At 41.5% G+C, this 21,933-nt stretch overlaps 1 protein-coding gene across 1 annotated transcript in view; it reads left to right on the top strand.

Moving 5' to 3' along the window:
• drp2 (dystrophin related protein 2) overlaps positions 1-21,933 on the top strand; it is a 70,037-nt gene that overhangs the window by 6,390 nt on the left and 41,714 nt on the right. The window contains exons 2-3 of the mRNA XM_030764648.1: positions 235-395; positions 18,360-18,531. Coding sequence (XP_030620508.1) covers positions 18,485-18,531 — 47 coding nt within the window. The 5' untranslated portion in view covers positions 235-395; positions 18,360-18,484. The remainder of the gene's footprint in view (positions 1-234; positions 396-18,359; positions 18,532-21,933) is intronic.

The raw sequence follows: 21,933 nt of genomic DNA, 5'->3' as shown, positions 1-21,933 counted from the left end.
CCTGAGTCATTAGTTAGAGGGTCTTAAATCTAACCTCACTCCCTACGCTAGGTTTGTATGTCATTCTGTTATCGTGTGAGAAGGCAATTCTTTGGTGCGCTCTCACGCCGTCAGCGTAGGGGATTAAAGTGACCGGGACAGGAGAGTTATTTGAAGATGTGTTTCCCTGTGGTGTCTTGTCACATCCTTTCTCACACGGTTTGGGGTGACTCTCTGACCCTCTCTTCCATGTAGGTGTCCCATCTTCTGAGGATAAACGGAGTTGCCCCTCTGAACCCTCTTCACGGTCTGGCTGACTGCGCCACACTCCCGGGAAAAACGCTTACGTCCCTTTTACTGACGCTGCCTCGGAGACGAGTAACCTGCAGCCACGTCAGTCACGTCTTCACAGCTGGGTAATGAATTATAAGTGAGAATTCTAATACTCGAAAACTGGGAGTTAGTTCACTGGAAAGAAAGAGAAAGAAAGAAAAGAAGTAAGAAAGAAAGAAAGAAAGAAAGAATGCCAAATGAAAAAGAAAGAAAAAGACGCGGGACTGAGCCCGTGTAAAGCCGTTGCATTCTCAGTAGTCTATTTCTCATATTCATCTCATGACTCTCATAATCTCATGAGAGATTATTATTTCAAAGTGTGGCAGCGAGGCATGGGGAAATGATCCGTTTTTTTTTTGTGTGCATTTTCAAAGTGGAGCAACTTTGAAGAATAGCATTCTATCTTCAGGTGTCTGGGGTGTGTTCGTGTAATTCAGACTCTCCTTTGAGTTCTCAAAGCTTGCACTTTACAGGCAGAAAAAGAGAATAAACCTGTAGCATTATATGAGGTTCTTTTGTAGCACTTTCTCTCGCTCTCTCTTTCTCTATCTATCTGTCTGTCTCTCTCTCACTTACTGTTTGTTTCTCTCTCTCTCTCTCTCTCTCTCTCTCACACACACACACACACACACATATTTTATACTTATTGAGTATTGAGCAGTGGTAATTCAATGAGCAGGTCAGCCAAAATTGAAAAGGGATAATTTTTTGATCAGTTGATGGTCCGAGTCTGTCCATACATAGCTGGAATGCCTCTGCAATAGTAGACAGAGTTGAGGAGTTCTGCTTTGCTTTATGTTTGAGTGGAACATTAAAGGACAGAGCCATCTCCCTGGTGCCCCTTGCTGGGTTCTCCCCTACTGATCTCTTAGCTTCACCTCATAGGAATACATGATCCAAGAATCTGAGGGAGTACTGCTCTCCTTTTGCAGGCTTGTGCGCTGTGTGTCAGACACCCAGACATACACAGAGATATGAGTACACTCATACATACATGCATGTATATAAACATACACATATGTACAAACACACACACACACACACACGCGCGCGCGCACATGCACTGCTTTATGAATGTATGTGAATGTTTACATACACATTCATGCACAGATATAACTTTCCATTATAGTTGTCATTTGAAACAATCCTTACACTGCTTCAGAAGCATTGACAATGTAACAAAACAAAAAGTGAACAAAAATTTGTTGGTTGTTTTTACTATTTTGACAATTAGGGGTAATTATCTAATTAGTCCATTATATCTCAAACTGCGATCTGTTCACCTTCTAAGGCAGATACAAAGCAGCTACTTTAATCTAAATTCAGCTAACTAATACAGATTCTGAATTGGAACTATGCTGACAGATAGAGGAAATGAAAAAAAAAACAAAAAACTGCTGTCCATTTTTATACCTGTGGGATATCACTGCTCCGGTCAAGGTCTGAGCCAATGGAGTCCACTCTGAATTCTTTGAATTCAAGGGCCAAGCTAGTTAATGCATAAAAGAGGTGGACCAACACGTGCGCGCGCACACACACACACACACACACACACACACACACACGCACACACAGACACACACATACTCTTCCAGCTATGCAAACATATGCTAGCTCTCCTGAGAGTCATCATTAAACTGCACCAACCTCCAGTTGGCAGTTTAATCACTGTATGCCCACAAGTAATATTCTGATCCTGTCCTTATCTCTACCTTTATATAAAAGAGTACTCCAGTCTGGAAAGACATGCTGTGGCACCAAGGAGGAAAGGATGGATGGATGGATGGATGGATGGATAGATGGATGGATGGATGGATGGATTGACTGATAGACAGTTGTAGAGGAGTAGGGCTGGAGCGGGAGGGTTCACAGAAGGAGAGATGGATGGTATGGTGGAAACGTGTTCAGTTGTATCTGGCACAGACAGGCAAGAGGAGGGGGAAGCTACCGCCATGCAGTCATAGCAGCTCAAAGCGGTGCATCGCTCAAAACTGTCAAAGACCTTTTTGCTTGTCATAGAACGAAAACTGAAACTTGTTTCTGCGTGTCCTCTTTCCTGTTCTCGCTCCTTTTCATCAGCTCTCTCTCTCTCTCTCTCTCTCTTTGCCTTAAATTTTCTTTTAGTCAGTTTCTCATGTTGATTCTGCATGTTGAAAAAAAGCAGATGCAGGATGCAGGATGCAGGCTTCAGGTTAAAGCTAAGGTCATTCTTTACCATACTTATACATTTTCAGTGCTGTAGCTTTTCTTCTAGACAGTCTTTGCCTATGGGCTCGTTTTCATAAATAAACAAAGATAGCATACATTCAAGTGCAGAGGTTACAGTAGGTCTACATCATTCCAGTAATAGCAGTGGTGATGTAAAGATAATGGTGCTTTTAGCTGTAATGTGGTGGGGTTGGGTAGGAATTGTAAGTCTGAAAATGCCCTTATGGAAAGCACAGAGCTCTGTCTACGCTCCTCATTGAAGCATGTCTCGTTGTAGGTACGCAGTGAAATCTCTCTGCCTCTCTCTCTGTCTCTCTCTCTCTGTCTTTCTCTCTCTCTCTCTCTCTCTCTCTCTCCCTCCCTCTCCCCGTTTGATTACGCATGTTCATCCTCAGACACTTAGAAACCCGTACACTCCTCACACTCTCCCTTCCTCTGTGTGTCTCCCCATCCTCCCATCTCTCCTTTTCTCCCCTCTGCCTCTCTCATGTCCTAGAGGAACTGAGGGAGCTTGTGTGTGTGTGTGTGTGTGTGTGTTTGTCTGTCTGTGTCCTTTCGGATGTGTACTGAAGCGAAGTAGGCCCGAAGATGAGCTGATGTGTCTTGCTTTCAGCCTCTGTCCCTTAAGTTCCCCCCACATACGAGTGTGTGTGTATGTGCATGTGTATGCGTATATGTGTGACACTTATATATTTTACATCACATTACTTTAATGTTGATGTCTTGTACATGGAAATGAACCATAGTTTCTTAATTCATCTGTACATCCCTGGTTCCCCTGTACAGAACCTTATATCCGAATGTGAGGTGGCACGCTGTGGACTGTGTGATTTATCCTCTAAGGAACTGGCAAGGCATTTCTTTCCTGTTCTACACCTAAAAATTTAGATTTTTATGTGTGTGTGGGTGGGTGTTGGTGTGAGTTTGTGTGTGTGGTCAGTACACACTCTAGAATTTGTTAGAGAACAGTACAATTCTAGGTATGCGTGTGCTTGAGGGTGTGTGTGTGTGTGTGTGTGTGTGTGTTTGTGTTAGAGAGAGCACTTGCAGAAGTCAGTTTGCGTACGGTTGTGTGAAATTAAATCCACGTCAGCAGGCAGGCATTGAGATAAGATTAACAGGAGCTGACATTTTCGGGTTTGGAGACAAATGCTTGCTCCAGTTCTTTCTGAATACTTTTCTGTTTCTCTCCTCTGTGTTGTTGAGATTTATTAGCATTTTCCCACCAAACAGATTCCATTTTTACTCAGCAAAGAAAGTGAAATTAATCTTTTATTCCCTCTGTGATTATATTGCAGAGTGAATGTGAGATTGCTGATCAGAGTGTAATTATTGTGTAAATAACTGTAATATGAAGGCAGTCTTTATCTGTCTGGATATGTGTTTTAAATAGATTTAAACTGCATCTTTAAATGGCCTTTTTTCCTCATCCTCATTTTAACCATCAGTCTTTTTAATGGTCAGTGTGATTTCTTTGACCCAATTAAGCTTGTAAACAAGGCCTTTAACTCCCTTGTAATGACGAAGGAGCAGAGAAAATGAGTTTTTCGAAACAGATTGCCCCTTATGAATGGCTAAGGTCTACATTGATGTTGATGCCTCGCAGAGGGCACTTTGTTTTTTAAGGTGACTGTTTAAGCTGTGAACTTTAAGACTTCTTTAATCTGCCACATTAATTAGCTGCACTACTGCGCTGGCGTGAAATAATCCACACTGCCTCGGCTAGTGCTAACACTCCGCCGCAGATGCTCAAACAAAGCTATGTGTCAAGAACTGTAACAGGTAATTTGGAAAATAACTGTGCGCTTGGCTCTCATCCAGGAAGCAACAATCAAGAGAGAAGGAAAAAACCCCAGAAAAGACAAAAACAAAAACAAAACAACACAGAAAACACAGTTCACAGTTCCAACAACCCTGCTAAGAATGAAATAATCTTTCACTTTGTGATGGTAGAAACTACTTTTAATGATACAGTCAAACTAGAGCGGGAGAGGGAAAGAGATGCGGGTTAATGTAGTGTTAAGCAAACAATACTGGGTCTCCAGGTACCCCTGTAGCAAATCACCTGAGTCTTAATCTAGTCTTGTGTGAGTAATAGTAAGGAGGGAAGAGCCTTTTCCAATTAGTCATAATTTTGTTTAATTCTCTCCGATAGGACATGATTAAGAGCCGAGGTGTGTGTGTGTGTGTGTGTGTGTGTGTCTGTGTGTGTGCGTGAGTGTGCGCGCGCAATGTGTCTGAGAGGTTTTGTCAATTAATGTAATTTTCAGCTCAACTGAACATCTCAATGTTTTTTTTTTTCTTACTGCGCCTAATTGTCCTCAGCTCAATTGACTTTTAAAAATGTGTTCCTGACTCATGTCAAAGGGTTTTTTTTTTATAAAAATATATATTTAACAAAGCATGGACTAATGCATACACGTAAAGTAAGAAACTTGCAGTCGTTCAATACCGAACCATGTCCCCCGATGTTAAAATCTTGTAAAACCGTGATACCAAGTCTGATTTATCTCACAAAGACCTAAGACGTTTTGAGTTTAAAACTAATTATATTCAATGTTGCTGCTCACTGAATTTTTTAAGTAGGATATCCGCCATCCTCAGGGAAAGATGAATCATGTATCTGAATTTGGGCTCTGTTGGAGAACCGTGTAGGTAATGCAACATACCCTGTCCACATTGTTGGAGGAAAAAGTCGTAAATAAGATCGAAATGGCGCCGACAGCTAACCTTGAGTTGCTCTAATGTCCGTGATTGAGAAGCCTGCCTAGAGGACAGTGACGAGAGATCACATGTAAATGTATTCGGTGAATTCAGTATTGAGTAAATAGCCCGGTGTGCCCTTCCTCACTTTGTCAGCAGAAGGAAGGCAGCTGAATTTACTGTCTGCCATGAAAGATGATGTGACATAGCTGAATGGCGGGGTATAAATTAGCAGGAGCTCCACCTGTTTTACGCCGCGTGGGTGAAGTAATGGCTTCAGCCCAATGACTGCCTGCCGCTGCAGGCTAAAGAAGTTATGTGACTCTACGAAATTGAACAAACACGCTAATACAGGAGCGCGGCACATCTTTCACAGACAAGCCTGCTGACGGTGACAGCCGTGGCTGAAATGTGGGCAGACATTCTGTTATTTGTGAAGTAGATGCGAAGCCTAGGGGTCTTTCATCTGAGACGCGAAACGTGGAAATGAACATGCTCGGCTATACATTTATTTACGCACACTCTGGGTAACTCACGGAGACAAGCATCTCGCTTTCCTTTACCCTAAAAGTCTCTCCCATTGGGTGAACTTTGAATCTTTTCCGTTAGCGTTAGCTTGTGAGACAGGCTGCGGTGGAGTTGGTGATTTAGTGCTCTGTTGCTTAGCAACCTCAGGGCAAGCTTCTGCCAGTGTCCTCCAGGACCATAAATAATGCCCACCGTGGCACTGACTGATGGTGCTAGTAATGTCGCCAGGCAGCGTGGCGTGACCAGCCTGCTGGACCGTTCTGACCGCGTGTAAGGCCACGTACCAGCAAATAGAGATGTAGCTTTCAAGCTATAATGCTGTGAGTGTAATCATTGAAGGAGAAGACATTCTAAGATTCCCGAAGAGCTGACCCTTCTCATGGAACTAAAGCTTAGAATTCAATTTGGAATTTTGATTTCTGCAAGGCTGAACATTCCATCGGTCCTGTGCTATTTCTGTCCTCTCCTTCGTTTTGTTCTGCATACACTAATGATGTGTTCTACTGGTGATGCCCAATGAAGACTGAAAGGACATGGAAATAGGTGCAGCACATATCTGAGCTGTGTTTGATTGCTTCTACATCAAACTTGGTCAGTTCTATGCACTGTGGGCTTGACTGAAAGGAAAATAAATGCCCCTCTCGAGAAATCATTCTCCAGTCTGTTGCATCAACTTTCCAGGAACCTTGCATAATTCTTAGAGTAGCCTATCATTAGGCTTTCTGACGCATGCTAGAGGAATATGCCTTGAAGAGACAGGAGCACACTGATCAAACCTCATCCTACTCCTCGGAAAACTTCACCAATGAGCCCCTCTCCTCCCTGCTCTCCTTGTAAGGATTTGATGGTTCACAGAAAGAAGGAGAGGGCTTTTTAGGAAAGGCGGGGGGGGGGGGGGGGGTGTTGGCTGTTAGCATCATATTGTGTCTCTTTCACAAAGCCCAGGGAGAATATCTCTCTGTTCTCCTCTCCCTAAGTGCTGGGGGTGGGGTGGGGGAGGTGGGGTGTTCCTGGGAGTTCCTAATTGGTTTATCCTGGGTAGCCTTGTTGTGCACCTTCCTTTGGGCTTCAGCATGGCTGATTATGACTGAGCCCTTTAACGTTCTAGTGAGGGGACGGCCACACGCAGAGATGATGAGACGCAGAGAGAGGGATAGAAAGATAAGAAACTCAACACTCCCTTGGGTGGGGAACCTGTGGAGAGATTGAGACAGGAAACGCAGGCAGAGAGAGAGAGAGAGAGAGAGAGAGAGAGAGTGAATAGGAATGAGAAAGAGATTGTGTATTCTCCTCCTCCGTTGACAATGCAGGGAATGCAGAAGGCTCTGGCATTGTTGTGATCTTCAAAGCCACTCAAATTCAGCCCTGCTCAGGAGGAGCAGTATGCCAGCTGCCTTCAGGCGCTAAAGACATCGCTGCTTCAAAGTTTTTTCTCTCTCTCTCTCTCTATCTCTCTCTCTCTCTCTCTCTCTCTCACACACACACACACACACAACTTCTCCTTCTTGTCCTAACCCTCTCTTTCCCCTGTATTTAAATTACTTTGTCTTTTTTATTTAGCTTAACAAAGGAACATTCCACTGAACATAACATGGCTTTGTTCAAACTTGAAATGAATCTGTCGTAGTGACACCGCTGAAAAGGTTATGGAGGATAATTAAAATTTCCGCTACTGCAGTCACAGTGCATCAGTCTGTCACTTTTTTGGGTCTGTCTGTTAGTCTCTCTGGTTCTTTCATTCTCCCAGGGAAGAGATCAGGGATTGGCTGATCAGAAACAAGCGTCTCTGAGGCTTTTTTTGTTTCTTTCTGTCTATCCTGAGGCCAGAAAAGTCTTCTTCTTTAGAGCAGCCAAACTTTTCTCTTTTCTCGTTTTGAAACTCATGTTGTTTTGAAATCTGATGGAATGAAAGTCTTGCCCTAACTCCAAACAAGCTCTATGTCTAAGTAGTCTTTTTGGATTTGACATTTATTCAGATTTGTTTCACTTTCAATGGATGTCACATACCATTCTGATGTAAGGTTCTTGTTTTAACAAAATGCAAACAGCCGTGATGAGTGAAAATCACGTTCTGCCTATTCTTAATGAGAATGTCTGTGTTAATATGGAAACTATCCTTTAGAGGCTGTCCTGATGTATTACGTGAACTTAACAGATGATGCAGGATTTTGAAACACATGAATTTTGTTAGTCAAGTCCTTTGAAATACTCAATAGCTAGATGATACGCACGGTGAGATGCATGCCATGTACAACATTGATTTCATTGATTAAGCCTCTCCTTCGGCACAAGTATCAGCATTTCACGACGTCATTCATTTATTTTAAGAAGCAGCACAGTGTTATGTTTCATGGTATTGCATTTCAGAGATGGCTATTGTGTATTTGTTTTTGGGCCTGTGTTTTTTGAAGCTGTATTAACTACTATTTCTGGCCTTGAACTACTGAGAGAGCTATAGTGAACTCTCTCTGTCAGGGTCTTGAATGGTTTACCATTACATAATGCGCTTCCATGCATGATTATTAGATAGCTGGCACTAGCTGCATGTCCTCTGGGTCATCTCTGTAGATTTGAAGGGAAGTAGGATGTGATTATTCCATGATCTGTTCAGAGTTAACCTATGTGCTCTCTGAGTGTGTGCTGACTTGAAGATGAGTTTGTTAAAGTGAAAGTCATCCTGTCTGCCCACTCATCTGGCATGTCATTGCTGCCTCAAGGCATCCCTTCCTTCCTTTAGAGAAAAAATGAAAACGAAAAAAAAAAAAAAAGAGGGAGGTTTCACGGTACATATCACTTGGATGAACGTGTGACATGAAGACTGTAATATGCTGACAAAATGAATCGCGGTATTTACATTTAGAAGGTTATATTTATATGTTTGTGTCTGACATTTGTAATGATTGAATAATCATCGTACAATCCTTCTTTCCTCTACGTCAAATATCATCAACTTATCAAGACAGGCTACTGTAACCATGCAGCATGCAGACAGAGTGCTACAGCAGTTCAGTGACAGGGGTTAGGAATGGCTCTATTGTTGAATTTGTCATTAAATGGAACTTAGAGGAGACTTTTTGCTTTGTGCTGCAGTAAAGGATTATAGATTTGACTCTCTGCTCAAATGTCACACGAGTCAAGATCTTCCCTCTGTCCCTACCCACCCTGACTGTCTGAAAGGGCACCATTCAGTGGAATATGTTAACCTGGCCTACGCTATCACGCACTGCCCCAAACCGGAAATTTTCTTTCATCTGTGTCTGCAGGAAAATTAAACTAAATCAACAGTCATTTTTATTTAGACCTCCTGATGTATCAAAGTTGAAGAAGAGGGTTATTCATTGCATATTCGTTATTTTATAGATAAATCTGACCTTAAAATGATAAATGACCTTAAACTTTATGTTAATTTATCAAGACATCACATCTGGTCACAAACTGTTAATTCAATATATAGTTGCTGCATTTGGTTTCACTGCTGAATGATTAAATGTCAGCTTAAATTTGACATCAAACTGACATGTAATGTTGAAGGGCTTTTTTTTTTCTTGGTCATCTGTCAATGTAATGTAGTGTAGCTCCACCGCCATCACTTTGACAGACACAAAGATACAGAAATAAAACTGGGGTGTACTGGGATTTGAGTGTGATCCTGGTGTCCTGAACGGGAAAGCGAGAAAGGACTCTGTATGGGTTAAGGTGCCCTGGTCTCTGTACTCAGTCATCGGTAAGGCCACGCACTGACTCGTGTCTTTGAAGTACTGAACCAAACAAAAATAAAAAATTGCTTGGAGAGTCTTGTCTTTTTTTTTTTTTGTGATTGTCCCCAATTTAAGATTTGTTTGTTCTGCAGAATTTCAATAGCAGCTTAAGAGGAGCTGTACATCAAACCCCTGTGGAGCTCTGAGCTCAGACTCTTGCAGTCTTGACTTCCCAGTTTAGACGCAGTGCCATTGAACTGATTGGTACTTCGAAATACGCATATGAGAAAGGTCTGAAACGTTTACTCTTTTTCTTTTTGCTCATACTCTTCCTCTCTCTCCTCCTCTCTCTTTCTCCAGGTCTCGCTCTTTTTCTGCGTTCGCTCTGTTTATTTCTTGTTCCAGAACAGTTTTTTTGTTTGTTTTTTTTTGTTTTTGTTCGTTGAGTGTTTGTCTGAGATTTATGTAAATATCATAAACAGATTTGTTTTTTCGGTCCCTTATTTGTAAATGAGGAGGAAAACACAGGCAGCGAGACCGGTTTTGTTTAATGACAGCGTCTGTGGTCACATTAGTATAACCCATTAGTAGCCAGAATGTGAATGTGATGTCTGACACTGATTACAACATCATTTCATGTTTCCTGTTCTCGTCTCCCTCTCTCCAATGTAATGGATGACTCCATTGGCAAAAATAAATCAGGCAGCCTAAACTACTGTCTTTTCAATGTGCTTCTACTGGTAAGAAGAGCCTGCTTTGCCGATGACGTGTTTGCTTGTGAGTGTTGTCCTCTGTAATCAATTTCAATTTCCCCATATCATGTGAAAAGATAAAGACAGTTAGGAGTGCAGTTATACTCTGATGGATCTGGGAAAATTATGACTGTTTCAGGTGAATGGACTGTATGAATATGTGGGCCATGAGGTTTAATAATTTGTGACTGGCTTTTTTATTTAACAACGGGCTGTCAGGCAGACTCCTGTCTCTCAAACTGAGAGTGGCTCACTGGGTAAACTGGAGATGACAAGGCTGACAAGAGAGCCAGAGGTGAATGGCATGGTCCAGGGAGAGGAGTGTGACTTGTCTCACTCCCACCCACTCACACACACATACACACACACACGCATGCACACACACGCACACACACATACGCCTGTCAAGAGCCTTTTCTCTCACTTTTAATGAGATTCTGGGCTTTCAAATGAGCCCTGGCCCTGTGCATGAACCAGTCCAAACTCAGCACAGACGATTATTCCCCTTGACATCCTCAGCTGTGTGTGTGTGTGTGTGTGTGTGTGTGTGTGTGTGCAAGATGGAGAGAGAGAGAGAGAGAGAGAGAGTATGATTCTTTACCTTTTGTGTGTGTGTGTGTATATATGTGTTTTTGTGTGCAATGTTTTTTGTGAGTTTGGTTTTTTCTTTGCCCTCTTTTGAGCAGTTTGTACCTATGGAAACGACCCTGGAATATCTTACCTCCCTTATAAAACTCACCACTGGAAGTCCTCAGCTGAAAGTTACTGAAAAGTGTATATCTGAACTATATATTACACCTCATGCTTTTACTGCTCCTCTGCTGATGTGTTGTTTGTGCCGTGAATGTATTTTATTCAAAACAAAGGCATGGTTTTGAATATCGTGTTTGGATATACTCTTTACAATAGTGTCTTGAGTATCTGTACCCACAGTTAGCAGCTGGTAAATTAGCTATTTGCCAGACCATTTTTTCTTTACAGATCACTGGCATTTGGAGCAGGCAAATAATTATGTTGTAATGATATTCTCTTACACGTGTGCCACCGTTTAGGAGTGTATTTGAATCTATGTGCACGTCAATCTCGTTTAATTATATTTGAACATGTTGCGTAAATTTGCTTTGATAGAGTGAGCTGAGATAGAATGCCTGCTGGAATAAGAAGAGGCTCTTGAAAACATAGTCCTCATGTTGCTGCTTTGTTGTCTCCTAGAAACCAGTGGTTGTTTCATGAAAAAGATCTCGCTTCAATCATCCCAAAGTTAACAGTCACACTTAAGAGCATGTAATGCTGTGTTATCCATGCCGCGTTCAATACCCTTAAAGAACATCGACCAAATAAAACAAAAATGAATCATTTCTTCTCTAAAATTCCCCCCAAAAAAGAAAAATCCTGTAAAGACCATGTATGTTCAGTGGAGACTATTTTCACGTGTTGCTACAGTACATCGTATATTCTACATGACTGTGGCCTCAGTAATCCATTTATGATAAGCTTAATGCATGACTTACCTTTCACTCATTGTTTTTCAGAAATGTATGTATTGAATACATCCTTGAAACAATTTTTGCCCCCCATTGATGTTACTAAATGTACTCCAAGCATATGTGTAATCATTAATCAGTTGGAAATGTTTTATAATTCTATAGATGACATTTTTTCCACGGTCAAATTGCAATTCCTCCATTCGGCTTTATTTTATTGGGTAATTTCTCTACTCTAATGTACTTAACTGGCAATTGTCAGGCAGTGAATGTCGACAAATGTATTTTTGATTGAAAAATAAAAAAGAGGGAGATTCTGCCAGAGGACAGTTTTTAGCCACAGTACAGTGGTATGTGGATACTAGGCTACAGACTGTGTGGCATATTTAAGTCACAGTGGAACTAGACCCCCTCCCCAGCATTCTGTTACCCATAGAAGCAGCACGGTTCAGGACCATATCCTTTAACTAATTCATTTTCATATGACAGAAGGTGTTACCCATTCACTATGAGAAGCCATCTGCCCCCGTATTACAATCTGCCTCTTAATCCGCCAGATTAATCACAGTTTTTATTCATTTCTCAATAGTTTTATTCTCAGGAAAATACTCTTTGTTAAGACAGACTTGCTTATCGACCAGAATGGACAAAGAGGAAGGCTCCATCAAAATCTTTTTCGATTGAAGCGTTAAATGTCATTCCTAATTTCCCTCGTCATAGTGAAACGTTGTCAGGGAGACAGTATTGCGTGAAAGAGCAACCTGGTTCCTTTGATATACTGCATAATGTTTTGTCCTGTCATGTGTAATACACAAGTCAGACTGATTTCTCATGCAGAAGCCTGCGTGTAACCGTGTCTGCTTAACCTTATTAATGGGTGTAAGAGCTCACATCTCTATGAACTACTAATCAAAGAGTCAGGCAGTGCTGTTCATTAATCATAGATGTAATTGATCTGAAAATGCCAGCGAAATGTGAAGACCTTGTCTCTGACAGATTTTTAGTGAAGTACATTATGTTACAAAATAACTGCTCTTATCAGACATCATTGACTCTTGTTGAGAAATCCATATTTTCAATTCTCATAGGTTATCTTTTTCTGTATTGTGTTCTTTCTGTTACACACACATACACACACACACACACACACACACACACACACACACACATGCTTACAGGCTCACATTCAAAATGAGAAATGAATTTGAATTCAATAATGAACTCATTCGTGTGTGAGGGTAACTCAGAAACACTCTAAGCTAGACGCAGGCAGCTCCTTCAGCAATTCACAATAATTATTTGGGTAGTTGTCGAAGCTTTTTGGCTTACTATTCATTAGCTGAAAGTTGAAATATTTCTACATAAATGTGAGATATAAACATGTAACCCAGGGGTAGGAGCCTCAGAGGAACTTCATTGCTCTAATTGGGCCAATTAGTCATGAACCAAAACACTATTTCCTCTGTAAGCTACAGCCCCTAAACTTTAATACGAAAGATGAGGCACGTTAAAAAACCTTCCGTTAATGTTCGTATTATGCAAATCCCAAACAAACTACACTGATTGTGCTGTTTACCTCTGGAATTATTATAAATCAGCATACATACAATGCACAAACAAATTTAGATGGGAGTCAGCTGCTGACTAGTTTTTTCCATTTTGTTAATTTCTTTTTTTCTTTTTTTTTATCTCCTGGAATATCTGTCAAAACACTATTTCTTGTGACACTGTGGAATTAATTTAGTTGCCACTTTTCCACATATTCCATTTTCCCTAGTTTTGTCATACTGCAGTTAGTTATTGTGGATTTTTTTTTAAAGACAAGCATTACATAAAACATCAATACTGGAACACACTCATCCCACACTGAGCGTACAGAAGTGTCATTGAATATAGTCTGTTGCCAAATCCAAAGAAAAGAATTCTGTCATGAGTCTCATTAGAGCACAGTTTATGAATAGAGTTAAGGCTGCACTTGATTTACTTAAATGACATCTACATCTGCACTAAACATAATTGGGGTTTTTTTTCCCGCTTTGTCTTTCGGTCCCTCAGTTGATGCTGGTCTGTTATGGAGGGAATGTGATCTGAATGGCACTTTAGTTGAGAGACTGATAACACATAAGCTTTCAGGTTCAGTGGATAAGCTCGGTGGATGGGCACTTCATTGGGCTCCACCAGGCCAGAGGGGTCACCTCTGAAGTGTCCCAGGTAAGGGGCTTGGAAAATGTGGGCATGGTTGAGTACATACCCCGTCCCTCTCTCCGACTGTCATCCCCATTGTTAGGTAGTCTGCCAGTGTCCGACTGCTGGCCCTTTGGCACTTAACTCTGCTTCAATCACTGACATGAATAATACATTTTCAATTGTTCACTTGACGCACTGTGTGTGAGCAGCACAAGACAAGTTATCTGGCAACGACCCTCTCTACATGCTGCGATGAGCTTTGTCAGGTATAATGACAGTAACATTAATGAGGGCCTAATTGTAAACCACCTCTCCTCAGAGTGAAAAACAACCGCAGAGCATACATAAATAAGCATATGTGTGGCATGTTTGCACACAGAAAAATTACTGCTTGTCGTTGAAGAGATAATAGCTTACTCTGGCTAAGGGAAGCAGCATCGAAGCACTGATTTTTCACATACTTTGCTGAACTGAACTGAACTGAACCGAATTGTTTTTGTTGGAGTTTTTTTTTTTTTTTTTTTTTTGCGGAGTCCTCACCCCTGCGACAGGCTGCAGCCAGCGTAGCGTGTGTCGGGCACCGAGCTGGATCCGGCTGTTATGACAGCTTTTGGCCTATGGGCCTGTGTCAGTCTGTCAGGAGGAGAGTGTTCGGTCTTTTTGGCTCTGCGTGTGACAGATGCAGCTCGATCTCCTTTAGCTCAAGAGAAACACGGATGTCCTCCTGACACAAGCTACTGGCACTGGGCTGGCTGGCTGGCTGACTGGCTGGATGAAGGGTCTTGCTTGGGTATCAGCAACCCTCGTCAGACGGCTGAGTGCTGTGTGGAGGACGTGAGCTGGACTGAAGTCCTTAAAAATCTTGTGTCTGTCAAAGTCTCAGTATCCTGCTTATCACCTGCTGTTTTTTGTCTGTGGTTTTTTAGTCGTGTCAGTCGCTCTCCCAGCGAAGAATTTTATGTTCTTGGACAGCCTCCAGAGCATTGGGAACTTTATGTGTGACTGTTCCGGGTAGAGAAATTCTGAAATTACTGGAACATTTTGAAATATTTCTGGAGTTCCAGTTCTCTACCACCATCCTTAAATATTTGAATTTCAATTGCAGGACCTTTTATTTAATATTCTCTCAGCGTTTCAAGCAAATGAAAAATGCAAAGCATTTGAATTTAATATTTGAATGACATGTTCTCGGGAACATCATTAGAGCAGTATTGTTGTGACATTTAGCGCTATCTGCACAAGGTCTCGGTAATGTTTCTTTTTAGCTGGATTTTAACCAGTCGTCTGTCTCTTGATTTAGCAGCTGTTAAGTGATATTTCAATCTGTTGTGTTGCCCTGTTGTTATAGGCAGTTATTATGTTGTGGTGTGCACTGTTTCAGTGTGTTGTTTTGATGTTCAGATCATTAGGAGGTTGGGGGCAGGCCAGCGGTTGGCTGCTGGGTAGACGACATTTTCCTGTCCTGGTGTGTGGATGGGTCAAGTTGGTGTGATGTGGAATGTTAGGAACAATGCTGTCATTTAGAGAGAGACCTCTGCAGCATGTCTGTCCACCCATCTGAGATCAAAAACATGTAACCACCCAACCCTTACCAGGCTTAGTCAGCTGCAGAGTGGGATTCTCCGTCTCTAAAGTGCAAGGAGGTTTGACTAGAAGCTTCTGGAAGTGAGCAGTTGCCTCCAGAAGTACTTCACTTGCGGTCTCCTCTTTAAAGGTAAGCAGTCTTGCTGTCATGTGGATTGTGACCGGGTTCAAAGGAAGAGAGAAAAGAGCACTTTTCATCAGGATCTGAGTCTCGCGTTGTCAAAACAAGATTATCAACCGGTTGTACTCGTGTTCCTTAAAGTTGCACATGCCTTCTATCTGTCTGCCAATTGGGCTTTGATCGTCTGATGTTTTTTTTTTTTTTTTTTTTTGTAAAGGACAGTTGAGAGCTGTCTTCTGACGTGTTTTTTTTTTCTTTTCCATCATGCAGTTTGTTTTATCTTTGAGGAATGAAATCAGCTGGGTTGCAGTTTGACACATAGGCTAAATGCTTGAGAACTGACTGAGCCTGCTGTGGTTTAGAATCTTTGTTTATTCATAAGGGCAATAATGCTGCTTTTGAACACACCAGACCGACATGAGAGAAATCAGTGTTTTGCGTTGTTTCATACCGTGCTCAGTAAAATATGTGAACTGTATATGTGAGTGCGTGTGTGTGTGTGTGTGTGTGTGTGTGTGTGTATGAGCGTGACTGTGAGCATGTGTGTGTCTGTGTCTGTGATATGGGTGGAGGAGTTGCTGTAGCCATGCCAGTACCTGTACCCTCTAGTCTGGACAGCAGGAAATAGTGCAGAATTCTGGCATGTTGAAGATTGCAGTTTGGTCCTCTGATTGCTGGAGAGGAGCCTACCTCAAAATCTTTGCCAGAGGCTCTTTTTCTACTGTTTGTGTTTTTGAGTTGATTCAGCAGAATTTTTGTCCAACAAACAAATCTCTGAATTGGATGGGTGTGACTACAGACTGGTAATAACTCAGATGAATGAAACCTGGAAAAGATCCTGCACTTTAAATAGTTCCTGTTTTAATAAAGCTTACCTCTTAGATTCCTCCCTCCCTATGTTCTGGGTATTAACAGTATCTGATGCCCTATCCAGATATCTGATGAACCATGAACAAGGAGGATTAATCATCAAGGCAGTGGATTATGCAGAGAGAAAGAATGAAAAGAAGAGAGAGAGAGATGGCGAGAGGGAGAGTGACTGCTGATTCATAAAAGATGGGAAAATGATCCCGAACAAAGTGTGTGTGTGTGTGTGTGTGTGTGTGTGTGTGTGTGTAATGTGTTTGTGCAGTAAGCTTATGAAAAGGTGATGGGGGAGCTACCAGCCTGACAATCATTCCTCCTGGGAAATGGGCTTCTCAAATGTTGACATGGCAGCAGAGTTTGGCGTGATGTTATAACACATCTCAGACGATATTTGTTTTCCCGAGCTATCTGGACTGGGCCAGGCTGCTTTTCTGCCTTGCTGGGTTAAAGGAAACAGATGCATGTTTTTATTTTTCAGTACACAGGGAGAGAAGATATAATAGTGCAAATGTGTATATATGTGTGCGTGTGCATGTTCATGTGAGTGTGTATCTGTGTGTGTGTATGTGTGTGTGTGTGTGTGTGTGTGGCTGGTAGAGTTGCTCTCTGAGGAGGAGTTAGTAGGTCTAGTAGATAAGCTGCTGGTTTTAACCCTGCAGTGAGTGTGGTGATGGAGTGAATGGTGGATGAAAGGATGAACACGCTGGTTGTCTGATGATGTAGTAGGCAGACTGAAAGGCTGCCATGACCCAGGCTAAATTCACTCATCATGGGGTCTGCACTCAGCTGATTGTGTCTTACTGCAAGTGTTTGGAACGTGTGTTGAATGACTGATTCTGTTTCACTAACGCAGTGGACACACTCTGTCTTACCCTGTCCCTTTCCATCTCTATCTCTCCTCTCCGGTTTTCCTAGGACTACCGCTCCACAAAACATTATCCATGTTAGTGCTGAGATAATGAATGGTTTATTATTATTATTATTATTATTATTATTATTAATATTATTATTATTATTATTACTACTGCTAATTCTATTATTACTATTGTTGTTGTTGTTGTGGTGGCGGCGGCGGTGGTGGATTATTTCATAATTAGTATTACATTTATGTAATACATACATATTACAATTATGCAATTATATACTATGTATTACTAATGTAATCACATTTGTATTACATATTGCATAATTGCATATTTATAATTATCTATCACTGTTAGGTTATGTGTAACTGTGATTTTTATTAATGTGTATCTGTTTGTGTATGTATGTGTGTGTATTTGCGTGTATGAGTGTATTTGTGTGTGTGCGTACAGGTGTGAGTACGATTTTTTTCCTATATGTGGAACCAAAGTCAAGACAATGAGGGAATGTAGTGACAGTCTCTTAATGAGTAGCACCAAAAGGCAATTTACACCACAGATATATGTTCAGATAAGACACCTGACAAGACAAGGAAATTGTAACATATCAGAGTAATTATTTGGTGTGGCAAAGCATGCTGAGTCTTAAGTACAGCTTATTTCGCACAGGATTTCTATTGTTCTTAATTAATGTTGGTGATGTTTGCAGTTATGCAGTTTGCATGTGTAAAAGAGAGAGGAAATGTGTGTGTGCGTGTTTGTGTGTGTGTGTGTCTGTGTGTGTGTGCGCGTGCGTGTGTGTGTATGTGTGAATGTGTATTTGTGGGAAAGACAGAGATAGGGGGAGAGTTATGTGTTTATCACAGAACAGCCTGTGTTCTTGTGTAGAACATCCAGTGCCCAGTTCTTTTGCTTTTAGTATATGTATGAATGGTCTAGTTTCTAACTCTCTATCTCCTCCAACCTCCCTTCTGTGTGTGTATGTGTGTGTGTGTGTCTGTGTGTGTGTGTGTGTGTGTGTGTGTGTGTGTATGTGTGTGTGTATGGGATAGCTGCAGGGCGGCCTTCGTGGCCGGGATGCCACTGTGTGCCCTGTCAGTCAGTGGTGGATCCTGAGGGGCAGGAGCTGACCAATGAGAGCAGAGGGCAAAAGTGCCGCACACCTGCCAATGCAGACATGAACCTGTGCTGGAACGAGATCAAACGCAAGTCCCACAACATCAGGTAGGAGCCACGAGCTTCAGACACTCTCTTATTACCATTCAACCCAGCACTGCCTACAGCCTTCTACTAACCACACTGCACTCTAATGCATTTATAGCAATGTTATGACTTTTTGTTGATATTATGATGAATATAAGTGAGCACCTCTGAAGAATCTTTGTATGCTTTTATTGATCCCCCTCGATTTTAGATTAAATAGAGGAGTACTTCTCGAGAATTAATTGAGGAACTTCTATTTTTCACTGAAAAGAGATTGAGCTTTGCGCCTTATTTGTATGTCTACAATATGCCAGGGATTGTACGCATATGACTGGCCTTTTAATTACTGAGTTGAAATGAATGTATCTCAAAGGATATCTATAATACGTGCTGATTGGTTGTGACTGCTTCTCCATGGCTCAGTGGGTAGGATCTTCAGCCGACACCCTTACAGCATCGTGGACTCTGTCCAGTCAGTGACATCATTAAGCCTGACATGGGGGCTGCTGGGATAGATGGATCACATTTGATGGGTTATGGCTTTGGAAGGAAAGCTAAGTGATTTGCGTTATCATGCAAACATTTTGGCAGCTGGATGACTTTTTTGGCTGGTCTTATCTTGATGGACAGATGCTGTTTGCTTTTAGTCGGTTTTTCTCTCTCTTTCTCTCTCTCTCTCTCTCCCTATCTCTCTCCCTCTCTTTCTCTCCATCCCCTCTCTCTCTGTGCTTTTCCATTGTGCAGATGCCATTGGAATAAAAATATGAAAATTACATTATTTACATGCCAGACTGAAAGTTTTTTTTTCTAAACACATGAAATAGTCATCATATGTCGATGGGTTTTAAGCACATTTTTCTATGTATTTGTAAAAATTTAATTTTTAATGATGAACTTCAAAACCAAGGCTTGATATCACATTTTCTTTTTTTTTCTTTTCCTAAAATGACTTTTAATGCATAATTTAAAAACCTACACAGCTGAGATCTTTCTCAAGCACTGTGGCAGTGAGAAATCTGGCAAACCTAACACAGTCTTTCTCTGTCTTCTGTATGTGTGTGTGTGTATGTGTGTGTGTGTGTGTGTGTGTGAGTGTGGTGGAAGGGTGGTGCATGAGTGTGACAATCAGTCAGTGTTATCTCTCATACTTCAGTGAACTGTGCAGTGCCCTGGATAGAATGTGTTGCGGGGGGGTTTTGATTAGAGGATGGAGGCGTGTTGGAAATGTGCCATGGCGACGAGGAGGTCTGGGATGTTTTCATGGTGTTCATCTCTGCCTGCGCAGCCCAGCTGTTAGACAACACAGGGTGGTCTTAGAGTCTCTGTGTCTCTCTGAATAAACTTCATGATGTAGATGTGCCCTGTTTTAATATTCATAGGAGACAGTTTGTTTTTGGATCCTTAGGCAGTTACGTAACATTTATTATAGGGATTATATGGAAATTTCAGATCAGTAGATATTCATTCCATTCCATTTCAGTCCCTTCCATTCTTTTCCACTTGATTTCATTTCACTCCATTCCATTTCGTTCCATTTCATTCCGCTCCATCCCATCCCATCCCATTCCATTCTATTCCGTTTCATTCCAGTCAAGTCCAGTCTGGTGGAGTCCAGTCCAGTCCAGTTCAGTTCAGTCCAGTTTAGGTTACACTGTTCAGTCCCGTCTTTCCCTGTGCTTTCCCATTCCACTCTATTGCACTCTGTTCAGTTAAATCTCTCATTCAATTAAATTTGACACCATGCCTCTCATTTCGTTCCTCACTGTCTAAATCCATTTTTATCTCACTCCATTCTGTTCTCTTATGTTCCATCCCATTCCTTCCCATTCCATTTTACTCCTGGCACTAATGGCAGTACAGTCTTGACCTCTGCCTCCACTATTTCTCCATGGTGCTGTTGAGCAAGCTTAGTGATCAGCAGGCATCACTGAGCACTAATGGCACAGTAATTACTCTCATTTCAGACCACACTCAGGGGCCACACATTACAATGGAGAAGCTTTTGGTGTTGGGCCAACTGTCATGTACTATTCAGCAGACACGTGTGTGTGTGTTTGTGTGTGTGTGTGTGTGTGTGTGTGTGCGTTTGTATGTGTGTGTGTCAGTGTGTGTGTGTGTGTGGGTGTGGGTGTCTTGCATGTGTAAGCAGAGCATTTTATGTGTGTAGATGGTTTGCATGCGTGTGTCTGTATAGTGTGTTGGCATGTTTGGTGATGTTAAGACAACACTGTAGTGTTTGGTGAAAGGTTTTTGTTGTCTGCTTTAAATTTGTGTCATTGTTCAAAGTGAGGCACATGACTTTGACCAAGTAAGATCGGGACATACAGTGTGAAGTACTCATTTGATGTTGGTAATTGGTTGTTAGTGAGATATTACGATCCCTGACACTGTATGGGGACATTAAAGACAACAACCAAGCCATCTGCATTTGCAGATTAATTTAATTAATGTTATGTAATGTTGCGTAAACATACGTTTGGCAAACATTTACGGTGCTTGAGCACATGAACATATAAATTACAGAATATTGATCACCCTTAGCTATATCACTCAATATTTAATATTAAGCGTTACATAACAAAGGTTCTTTAAGGCTAGACATTCATTATTTCCAGTTTGTTTCACTTGAACAATGTTGTTTTTGACAAACTGTCAAACAGCGTTGATATTTTTACCTTGAGATATTTACTTCTTTGGAAGCTTTAGTTTTGTGGGTTTTCTGACAGAGATCTGAGCATGTCAAGTCTGTTCTGTTTGTTTGACAGAAGTTGAAGAAAGTCACTTAATGTGTTTTTTTTTTAGAAATATTTCAGCAAAAGAGTGTCGGAGCTCAGGAACCAAACTCAATATCTAACGGAAGAAAAGGGCCGGAAGCTTCAGTGTTCAGATAAAATTAGGGAATGGTGTGGGTTTCTGAAGTGGGGTGACACTGAGGTAAAATAAACTACAAATTTATATGTTGTTTGGGGAGCACACTGGTGACGGCTTTTGAAGGCCTGTGTTAAAAAAGATTTCTGGCCATTTTCTTTTGAAATTCCGAGTTGTGTCTAGCTACCAGAAAATTTCAAATCAGCCTGTGAAGGCTTGATGGGAGTCCATGCTGTGTCCATTTGCCTTCCACAGACAGCTTTTCTATACTCACACTGTTTTCCAGATGCTGTGCAGCTTGCATCATACTGATGAGTCGGAATATGAAGACTGATTAGCTAGTGGGGATCTGTGTTTGTGAGGACTTTTTTGGGATGGTTGTGTTATCTTGTATCAGAGTGTTTTGTGTTTTTCCTTCATGGATGGCAAACAAACTAACTTTCCAATGTGCTAATGAAGGAGACAAATCATCAGGGATTTCTGAGGGTATGAATTATTTAATCAAGTGCGGTGCTTCAGAGGGAGAAGAACCAGTCCAAACAAAGACATACACAG

This window comes from Chanos chanos, chromosome 2 (assembly GCF_902362185.1).
Source record: "Chanos chanos chromosome 2, fChaCha1.1, whole genome shotgun sequence".
Classification (NCBI taxonomy): Eukaryota; Metazoa; Chordata; class Actinopteri; order Gonorynchiformes; family Chanidae; genus Chanos; species Chanos chanos.
This window is presented reverse-complemented; position numbering and strand designations above follow the sequence as displayed.